Raw genomic sequence first — 11,094 nt, forward strand, 5'->3', positions numbered from 1 at the left:
AAATTGTTCATTTGTGCTTATTAATTGTACTAAGCGTTCAGTAGACACATTGTATACTATATGTATATATACAGTTAGATGTCTCTATACTACATATGCGTTGTAATTTAAAAAAAAAAATAGAAGATTTAAGTTTTTAATGTATTTTAAACATGTGTCTTGATAGAAGAATGTCTTTGTATAGGTTCCTGGTGTTTCTTAAATGCATATGACAAAACATTGAATCGTGATATGACTGTGAAAGATCAAACCAGAACGTGGGAATTATTACAGAGTCATGGATTTATTATTTACTTATATTGATATGTTCATTTTATTCATTCAATTCCATGGAAGTCATGTCATGCCTGCGTCGCCTCGCAAGATATATCTGAGAACTGTACCTTTAAAATTGAGCACGGACGAGCCCTCGCTTTGCGCATGCGTACTCAAACAAATCATGTCAAACCCCAGAAACGAAACTGTTCCTCTGAAAACAACCTGACGATGTGCTGAACGAGCAGGTACACACACTCGCGCTTTTAAAGCAGGATACACTTATCCTAGATGTTTAGGAACAGTCGTCGTATTTCTCATAAACAAACTTTTCCCGTAGAGGCAACGAACATGGTTAGCTAACAGCTAGCCGCTAGCTGCTCGTCAGTTGGGCAGCTCGTTACCACTCTGTCTGTCTGCCTGTCTGTCTGTCTGTCTGGGTGCCACCTGACAACCGCTCACATGACTTAGAATAAATGCTGTGGCGAGACTGATGACAAAAAAGATAATTTAACTGTGCTTTTCTGTGCAGTTTGGGATCGTCCAAGTATCACTTTAGGGTTTGCGAAACAGAAAACCACAACAACAACAACACCACCAACAACAACATGTTTGGTAAAAAGAAGAGAGCGCCGCAGCCCAGAGGCCAGGGCGCTGCTGCAGCCAAGCAGGTAACAACAGCACTTCATGTTAACTGTAATGTGTTCTCTTGACAATAGCTGCCGAAAGGGTGAAGTTCACCTCCTTACTTTGTGCTTACAGATGGGTCTGTTTGTAGACCTGAACCCCGAGGAGATGATGATGGGTATGGAGGGGAGCGTAGACGACCCGGACTTGGAGGCTGAACTGGCCGCTATTACTGGGAGTAAAGCTGCGGCTGGAGGAAGAGCCAAGCAGAAGGGGAAAAGTGAGTGAGAGGGTAAAGCACTTTGGGAGAGGATAGGCTCAGACCCGTGTCCTCTCCCAAAGGTGTTGGATGGGGTTACAGTCAGGAATCTATGCTACAGGCCGAACAAGCTCTTCCACACCAAACTATTTCCTCATGCATCTGTCTATGTGCAGCTGTGCAAAGGGGGAAGGTCCTTCCTCAAACCTGTATTATTTATTCAAATAAAAAAGCCTGACATTTCAAGCTTGCTTTAGCACTTTGTCAGGTAGAGAGGAATTAACAGTTCTGCAAGTTCTTTGGGAGATTCAGTTACAGGTTGTTGTATTCAGCTTCTGCGTGCGGACATATTCTTTGTGAACACTTACTTTTGGCCATATAGTATATTATGATACATCGAAGTTGTTGAAAACCTTCTGTAACTACGTGACCAAGAACGGTTTTTCCATACGTATTATCCTGGGAAAGTGGTTATGCTCCTTTTATAGATGGACACTATTGCCAGTTACATTATTACTAAATGATCATGTAATATATGTTGTTGATCTCACATACAAACCCTGTCGGATACGTGGCATTATGTTTGGGTTGTAGGCCCGCTGCCCATGGAAGACATCGCAAGAATGGCCGACGAGTGTATGAAAGATGAGGATGAGGATGAGGATGAAGATGACAGTAACCTGGAAGACGACGAAGATCTATTGGTTGGTTTTGTGTTTATTATCGTTGCTCTCATGCCATGGTTTGTGGCTGCCATTGACCAGACACATGTTTTTTAATTCACTGGAATCAATACAAGTAGCTGTACGAACCCAATGCAGTTATCCAACAAACAACAGTAGAGCCATCAAACAGAAAACTGTACTGCTTGTGGGCCTTAAAAGTATTGTTGCCTTTACATTGTAGCTCTAATCTTAAGGTTTACATTTAATAAACGATCAATTCCCAGGTATAGTAGAGTTATTGACCTGAAATAACAAAGTACTCTATGTACTAAAAAAAATTGGACAGTTACTTTGTGCTGCAGCAGCAGAATTAACAAATATAGAACAATATAGATTTATTTTAATACAACCAACCATTTTCACATAGTGAGAATATCACGTCTTAGTATCATTTGGTATCCTAAAATGTTGATGAATTTGCCACTACATTAGTTCATTCAAGGAGGTAGTTTGAGTAATTACAATGATCCCTAGAGCAATCCCAGTGTCCACATATTAAATGTATGACGTCGTGGTGGAGGAGACCAGGAAGCTACTGCAAAGAGGTGAGAACTGGAGTGATGTTGCTGCCGCTGTTTGATCACATTTATACTGAGACCTGTAAAGACGGCAGTACATTGTTCAAGTCTACTAAAGATAAAGCAGTAATATGTTTCTATGTCCTTTTTAATTCTTGATTAACTGAATTGTGAAAGTGTTTCTGTAGCCATACAGGTGATTTTTCTACAAAGATACGAGCCAATTTATCCAGACACTGATCCTCTTCCCAACCTAGTTAAACAACTGGGGCAGAACCAGCACTTTTACATTGCAAAGTTAAGCTTGACAGGGTCAAGTGTACATGCCTGTGCAAATACCACACTAACTATGTTAATAATCTGAAAAAGCTTTACAGGTCTAACATTCCAGTTAAATTAGGCTGTTTATTTAATTAAATTTTTTATTTCAAAGGGCCTTAATTTCATCTGCACATTTTTAAATGCATGTCTTACCAAATGGAAAACTTGTTTCACACTTCTGTTTCAGGCAGAGCTACAGGAAGTGGTGGGTGAGGAGGAAGATGAGGATATTGTACCTGTTTCCTCTACATGCTCTGCCACTGCTTCTCAAGCTGAAACGCCAGAGCTGACGCAGGTACAACAAACGTTGCTCCTTGCCAGTCTTATAAATTGACACCAGCAGCCACCTAAATAAATGTGTCAAAACTTGACACAAAGGACTGTTTTTGTTTAACAAACAAACAATAATTGCTTACTTTATAATGAGATTGAGATCCACTCTTTCTAGTATGTGCAATACTCTGTGTGCAGTATTTTAAACCAGTGATATAAGGTCAGATATAGATATGTTTAAATTGCGATCAGAATTGTATTCCCTCTTTTTATTTATGTGTAGCAAATACTTTCTCAACACACAGCTCTGAGTAATTTATTGACCTTTAGCGTATAATTACCAGCTGTTTTGGGATAATGTTGACAGTACCTGCCTGTTGTTTTGGTGAAGCAGCAGGACGTAAAGGTCCCCTCAGCAGCTCCTGGCAGCCTCCAACATACCCTGGAGGAGAGAGTTTTCATGTACATGACGGCCTTGCAAAACGCCAAAACTGCAGGGGAGACCGCCAAAGTCCGGAGATACGATCGCGGCCTGAAGGTGAGTAAAACTACTGCCTGATGACACGTTATATGGTCAAGGTGCAGAATTACATTTTACAATATTGTTTTATGAATTATTGTTTAAATATGGGATGAATTATCTCGGTATTTCCAAATGTCACAAAACGTTTTCACCGGGTTTGTTGGTACACGTGTCTAATTAGGGCTAATAAATCATATAATAATGCCGGTAATCAAGTCTGCAGTTTGAAACATCAATAAGGTGTTCATAAATCATCCCTGATAAAACAATGTTTTTACTCCAACTCAAAAGTGGTTCTTATGAATGAGTTTATAATGAATCTATAAAGTATTAGTACATCATTAACTACTATTATTAAATCCATTAGTTTGTTTTTTCTTGCAAGAAAGTGTGACTGATTTGTTTGCTGAACTAACAATAGAAAGCATTTACAAAATCAGATTTCTTGAAATTTTTGAGAATTTAAGGTCCATCTTCAGTCACCACATCTAATAATCAACATTCATCTCAATGTGTTTTTTTTTATTTTTCTTAGCACATAGTGTGGGTAATATCTGTGTCAAGAAGGCCTTCTTGTTCCAGCTTGATGTTTTCTACACCGTTATATATTGTCTTTATTTTTTTATTTTTTTGCTTTAGTGGTATTGAGTGCCACTATTCCTTTTCCAATCTTAACTTTATTCTATTCAAGAGGCAAAATAAAAGCAGTTTATCAACTGAAAATAATTATTCAATTATGGTCTTTTCTGTAAATTATGGGAGCACCACTAAAATATCCAACAGCAACAGATACACAGAATCTTTTATTCATGTGTCCAATCACTCTGTTCAGTTCCCTAAAGGAAGACATCCGGCTTTTAGTCATCTTTTCAATTGGTTCTCGAAACCCATTATTTGTGATATTTCCTTAATTGCGATAGTGTCAGATTTGAGACATCCTATACAATTGCAGATGGCAGTGATTGTTGATGTTTCTCTCAACAGACTCTGGAGGCGATGTTAGCAGGTATTAAAAAAGGGAGACCCGTGAACGAGGCAGAGATCCCTCCACCTGTTGCCACTGGAGCCCCGAGTGCCGCCTCTCCGCCTGCTGTTCCCCGTCGACCAGCTCCCCCTGTACCCTCGCATCCTGAACCCACATCTTCAGATCATCAGGGGGAGTCGGAGGCCACGCCCGCTGTAACGGAGATCCTCACCCCCAGCAGTGAAGAAGAGGAGCACTCGTCGTCTGCCACCCTGACCCCTCTGAGCACCGTCCTATCTCCAGAGGAGCAGACCAGTCCGACAGATGGTCCGTGAGAGATGGATTATACAAAGTTATATCAGTGAACATATAAGATGTTAGAGAAAGTATACATTCAGCATACAGTTAAAACCAGGCAGTTGACCAATGATCAGCACCAACCACCTTTTCCCTCTCACTCTGAAAAACTGACTGTGGGTTAATTGTTTGGTCCTCAATTTGTGAATAGTTTGTTAAATATTGGTGCATTACTTTAAATAATCCAGAAGTAGACCTCAATTAATACCATTTGATTTCTCATAATGTATTCCAGCACACTTCAGACAGTATGCTTCCACGTTGTGAGCTTCTTGATGTCGGGTGAATGTGGGCCTTTCTCTGTCTTATTTGTTCTGGTTTCTGTCTTTGTGAATCTACAGCGAACGAGTTGACCAAGACGTTGCTTTTGGAGAGGCAGAAAGAATACAAGATGGCAGCTTTGAGAGCCAAGAAGCAGGGAGATGTGGAGCAAGCCAGGCTTTACTTCATGACCAGCAAGGTGAGGAGAGAGACCACAGCCCTACGGGATTGTTTTCGGACCAAGACTGTGTCTCGTGTGTAGCAGTGTTTTGAATACATTTGAATTCCTTTTTTTTTAGGATATTTAAATGTATACAAAACACTGCTGGTACAACTTTTCTTTCTTGGGTTTTCTGTGTTGTGTGTAAGCATTTTACTCACAATGAATCATTTAGTTTTAACTTGGTGTCAGGAATTACTGTGCGGTGGAAATGTGCTCAATAGTAGACGAATGTGTCACCTGACAACTTCCTCGTAGAATCTATAGAATATTTAGTTTGGTTTTTAAAATTTCAAGATAAAAAAGTATTTATTTTGAGCCAAATAAAAGGATTTCAATGTTTTTTACAAACGTATGTAGGCAACCAGTATAACATTCTTATACACATATGGATAAATCACTATCGTCTTTCACTTGCTATCATATAAAATATATAGTTGCTGAGCTGCACCTGTTAATAAAGTGAAACTATTATCAGTAAAACTATTATGTTCACTACAAGCTAAATACAAAATAAAGCCTGCTGCAACATTCAAAACTATTTTGCTCAGCAGAGCAGGTTCTGCTGTAGGAATGTAGCAGCAGATATTTGTGACAATATACACTCTGTGTTTTTGTGTTTAAAAAAAAAAACCTGATGCTTTGCAGGATTATTGCAAAAGTAAAACTGTTGTCTGAGTCTGTTGCTGCATATTCTGACTGCACGGTTTTCCTCAAGTATGTGAAACATGCCAACAATTTGGAAGTAGACAAAGACCATTATTATGTTTGAGAGTTTGGGTTTGTATTGCAGAGATTCGATGCGGTGATTGAGGCGTTGGAAAAAGGACAAGCAGTCGATCTGGGTGGCCTTCCTCCATCTCCACAGGGTGAGGAACACTGGTCTAAAATAAGTTTATAACGCACAACCATGCAAACGCTACTTCTACAGCTCTTTTTAACAACAGACGTTTCAAGGTGACGTACAGAAGAAATTAAATGTGAAGAGAGGGGAAATAAGAGACGGACACTCAATCACTCAAAGAAAACAAATGGATTTTTAGATAGCAATTAAAAAAACAACTTATTTGAATCCAATTATAAACGATTTTAAAAGTTGATGGAATTTGTAATTGCAGGTAAATTATGATAAATCCTTAATAACAATATAAGCAGCATGTTGGGAATTTGCAGAACGATAATTTTTTGAAATCTTTTGTTTTAAACACAAGTCTGGATTATTTTCTAAAGAAGTAAAGCCGAGTGTAGAAATTAGTCTAGAAGCCTGACAGAGGTCACAAGTATCTTCCAGGAAGGAAATGTATAATCAGTACCTTCATCAAGAAATATGTTCACCAACTGTAATACAACCTGTTGTTTACACTTCTGTATGTTTTCAATTATCTCGTGTGATTGTATTTCAGCTGCAGGAGGAGGCTCTGCTCCAGTGAGAGAACCTCCCTCAAGACCAAACATAGATGTCACCCAACTGGTTACAGCCGCTCCAGGTAGTAATATTATCCCCGCATGTATTCCCTTTGCTTGTGTTGTTGCAATGGCTCAAGTTCAATTCCCCCGTCTCTTAACAGTATTTTATATCGACCAGATAATGTGAGCTTGAGGCTGAACATTAGCGGTGACTTAAAAGAGAAGAGAACACACTACTTTGAATTATAAGAACAATATGTTTCCCAAAATTTTACATGGCTGAAAATGATCATTTGACAGGCTGCCATGAGAGAATATAACTAATAGAAATGCAGTCAAACATATGTTACGTGTCACTGAAGCCGTGTATTGCTGTGTGAAAGTAAAAATAGAAAATTGGATGCAAACCAAATTTTCCTAAAAGAAAAAAGAAAACCGAAGTGAACTGAGGTGTACAGTCTTTTGCTATATTTTTATCTGGCACACTACAGTACAAGGGAATCTAACCACTTTTTAACTACCAACCACATTACCTCCACAGTTCTTAGTCAAATTCTTAGTCTAATTTATTTATTTCTAAAGTCAATATTGAGAAAATCTTCGTAAACATTATTGCACTCAGCCGCTGCACCCACACCAGCCCCTTCAGTTCCCAAGGATGTGCTGGAGGCTCTGGAGCAGAGACGAGCCAAGTATGTGGAGGCGTCCAATCAGGCCAAAGCCAGTGGAGACGACCGCAAGGCCCGGATGCACGACCGAATCGCCAAGGTACAAGGAGAGCCTCTCCTCCTGATGTCTGCGTCTACATTGACAGAACTCCGCTGCTCTATTGTACACGAGTAGTTACAAGTCTAATAAATAGAAGGGAACTGGCACATAAACATCATATAACAAAATACCAATCACAGTTGCCATCTGTGCAATGTAGTTTAACTTTAGTCAATAGGAAATATAAAGTACAGTGAATACATTTAAACATGTTAAAAAAAAAAGCATTATCAGAAACAGAACCATTTATTGCCATGTATGTTTTCACATACAAGGAATTTGTCCTGGCGGGAGGTGCATAACATTTAACAATAAACAGAGTGCAATAAATGGCAGCATAAATATTTACACTTGAATCTACAGTAGAATATAAAATTAAAGTTAAAATAAAGTGCACAGACAACAGTACTTTAAGGTGGAATAAGTGACAAGCTGTGTGTGTGTGTGTGTGTGTGTGTGTGTGTGTGTGTGTGTGTGTGTGTGTGTGTGTGTGTGTATATTTTAAAGGCAGTATGACAGATTTGTCATGTTTAAGGATGACACAATAGGCATAGGCCAGGTATGAACATATATTATATTATAATGGTATGAATATGTATGTGGGTATGACTAAAGAAAACCAGCACAGGCATTACCAGCAATGGAGAAAACAATGACGCCACCATTAACACTAAAACCCTAAAAATACTATGCTTCTAGCATTAAAACAAATTGTTTCTCCTTCATCTGAATTCCAGCAGCATTTTAAAGATATTGAACCTCTCTCCTCCTGCAGCAATACCAGAGTGCCATCCGAGCTCACAAAGCAGGAAAAGCGGTCAACTTTGAGGAGCTGCCAGTTCCCCCTGGTGAGATTTGTCATGCTTTTGAGTTAAATGTAATTTACATATTATTATTATTATTATTATTATTATTATTAGTTCCACAAAAATGAATTTGTGTTTCCGGTTTAGTCGTCCTGGGGTGTGACTTTTTCCTGTATCACTATAAAAGCTGCCAGTGACACAAAACCAAAAGAAAAGTAAAAAAAAAGTAAATCCAGAACGTGGTGTTTAAGAACTGTAATGCCAGTCAGATTTACAAATTAGTTCTATTCTTCAGGTTTTCCTCCAATCCCGGGCCAGAAGGAGATGGGAGCGGAGCAGGGATTCATTGCTGCTCTGGAAGCGGCAGATAAGCTTTCCTCCACTGATGATGCTGAAATAGTGAATGAAGAAGAGGAGGAGGAGGAAGAGGTGAGCTATCAGCAACACATTATATATTTTTATATCGCAGTTTATTGATGCTGGGTTTTGTGTTTGTTGCAGTCCAAGCCTGCAGCTCCAGAAGGGCCAAAGAAACTCATGCTGGATGTCCCCACTGCAGGGCAAGCAAGGAAAAGGACTCCGTCAGCTTCACCCGACAGAACCACCACCAGGGAAGGACTTTCACCATCAGGTCAGTCCGCAAAAGGAAACATGTCTTTAAGCAGGTCACAGAAGTCTCTTTAATTTCTGTGACAATAAAAATAAAAAAAATGTTTTTAATATAAAAGTAAGCAAATAACACACCAATAAACATGACTAAAATGGACAATGAGAAATGCACACACAATATACTTATTCAAGCAGCAAAGATTCGTTAATCAATGGATTAGTCGATTGTTTCAGTAATTTTTTAAGCAGAAATGCCAAATATCCTCTGATTCCAGCTTCTCGAAAGGGATGATTTGCAGTCAGATGTGAGCTTAAAGCAAATTGGAATTGTCAGCTTAATCAATAAAGAAAATGATTAGTTACAGCTTTAATACTAATAACGTAGCAAATACTGTCCAAACAAGAACAAAAACATCTGTGTGTGAAGACAGTTCGGTCCTTCCACCTGCAGCCAAGCTGCAAATTACCTAATTTGCTTGACTTTCTTGAAAGAAAGACAGCCTTAACTGTTCTTATGAAGCACCTCTGCAGAGATAAACCCAATTCCCCTCTAAAAAAAACAAACATCTACATTTTTACATTCGATTTACTTTGTCTTTCCTCGTCCTCCAGCGGCTCAGCAGCTTGAGTTTCTGGAGGGCAGGAAGAAGCAGTACATGAAGGCGGCTCTCCAGGCGAAGCAGAAGAACGACATGGAGCAGGCCAAGATCTTCCTCCGCACCGCCAAGGGCTTCGAACCCATGATCGAGGCTGCACGCAGCGGCAGGAGTGTGGACATTAGTGCGGTGAGCACACGGGCAGTTTACTCTGGAAATTAATCCATTCATGATTTACCGAGACCCAGCTTGGTGTTAGAAATAGGTCTTATTCTAATTGACTTGGATGAGAGTATTATGCTTATTGTGACTTTAGTTACATTGTTGACAAATGTATTACTTTTTTTGTTTCAGTAGCTAAGAACGTCATTTCAAAGTAAAATAAATTAGATTTCTGTTTGCTCAGTTTGAATAAGATATCAGCATAGCATAAGTCATAAAAATGACCTAAAGTCATAGCATCGTTTAACATAAAAAAAACCTCATATACAAAGTCATAGTATGCGATTAAAATAGTCATAGTATAATCATTAAAACATAATTAAAAAGTCGTACAGTAGTATGTTGTAAAAATATCAGATAAAGCGTCTTAGTATAATATCTCATAAAAATGTCACACAAAAAATATCAAAAGTCAAAGTATTCCAGATGTTCATGTCTGTTGTGAACACATGGAGACAGTCTCTGTTGTTATCTGCAGGTGCCGTCGCCCCCTGGTGACGAAGACGAGGACTTCATCCTGGTTCATCACAGCGACGTGCAGATCTCAGAAAAGGCCGAGCAGCTGTACACACAACTGGCCAAGATCCTTAAAGAGCAGTACGAGGTAAAATGACAGAATAGCTCATGTTTGCAATTGGATGCATTTATATTTCTTTACATGCTCTCTGATATTTAAGTTTCCAAAATCATTTCTGATCCCAAAAAAGATTTAGCTTTTCTACTCCCAGTCTCATTGCTCCCCACTGTTTTTATTCATTTTCATTGAGATTTCTGACATCTGTGTTTTTTCTCCTCCTCCTTTTTTAGAAATGTATGACTCACTCTAAGCAGTTCACACACCTGGGGAACGTCACCGAAACAACAAGGTGAGCTTCCTGTAGTGATGTGTCCTTTCGTGTCGAGACTTCGAAGTGTGTCGAGTAATCGGGTAGATTTTGGTGAAGCGCGTATCGAAGCTTGTGTCGATGACGTTCGAAGCCTCGCGAGCCGGCCGTACCACGTGACTGATTCAGAAAATGGTTCGTGGGTTTGCCGTGCGATTTGAAATATAAGAGGCAGTGAAACTCAATGAATGCCCATGAGCGAACCATTTGGATAGAAAGCTTCAATGCTTCAGGAAGCTTCATCTCGCCATCACTAGCTTCCTGTGCAACAACAGTTTAAACATATTCATTAATTAAACTATATTATAACTCCGTTATAACGCTGGGCTATTTTCATTAACAATAAAACGGTTTATCTGTTAGGATTAAATAGATTATCCACTCTTTAAAATGATTCAATTATACAGTCAATTTAATCAGATTGATTATTTATTTATTAAATTACTGTACAGTGAACAGCCGGATGTTATGAAGTCCCCACATTGAGTCGACTGCTTTC

The 11,094-nt window shown here is 39.0% G+C and overlaps 1 protein-coding gene across 1 annotated transcript in view; it reads left to right on the forward strand.

The window, feature by feature from the left end:
* Positions 1-431: 431 nt before the first annotated feature.
* cc2d1b (coiled-coil and C2 domain containing 1B) overlaps positions 432-11,094 on the forward strand; it is an 18,524-nt gene continuing 7,861 nt past the window's right edge. Inside the window, exons 1-17 of the mRNA XM_079232961.1 lie at positions 432-503; positions 788-926; positions 1,018-1,162; positions 1,736-1,845; positions 2,893-3,000; positions 3,373-3,516; positions 4,486-4,796; positions 5,162-5,282; positions 6,097-6,172; positions 6,707-6,790; positions 7,333-7,478; positions 8,254-8,326; positions 8,580-8,713; positions 8,786-8,915; positions 9,506-9,678; positions 10,190-10,315; positions 10,519-10,577. Of these exons, the coding sequence (XP_079089087.1) occupies positions 864-926; positions 1,018-1,162; positions 1,736-1,845; positions 2,893-3,000; positions 3,373-3,516; positions 4,486-4,796; positions 5,162-5,282; positions 6,097-6,172; positions 6,707-6,790; positions 7,333-7,478; positions 8,254-8,326; positions 8,580-8,713; positions 8,786-8,915; positions 9,506-9,678; positions 10,190-10,315; positions 10,519-10,577 (2,003 nt within the window). The 5' untranslated portion in view covers positions 432-503; positions 788-863. The remainder of the gene's footprint in view (positions 504-787; positions 927-1,017; positions 1,163-1,735; positions 1,846-2,892; positions 3,001-3,372; positions 3,517-4,485; positions 4,797-5,161; positions 5,283-6,096; positions 6,173-6,706; positions 6,791-7,332; positions 7,479-8,253; positions 8,327-8,579; positions 8,714-8,785; positions 8,916-9,505; positions 9,679-10,189; positions 10,316-10,518; positions 10,578-11,094) is intronic.

Source organism: Taurulus bubalis, assembly GCF_910589615.1.
Source record: "Taurulus bubalis genome assembly, chromosome: 1".
Classification (NCBI taxonomy): domain Eukaryota; kingdom Metazoa; phylum Chordata; class Actinopteri; order Perciformes; family Cottidae; genus Taurulus; species Taurulus bubalis.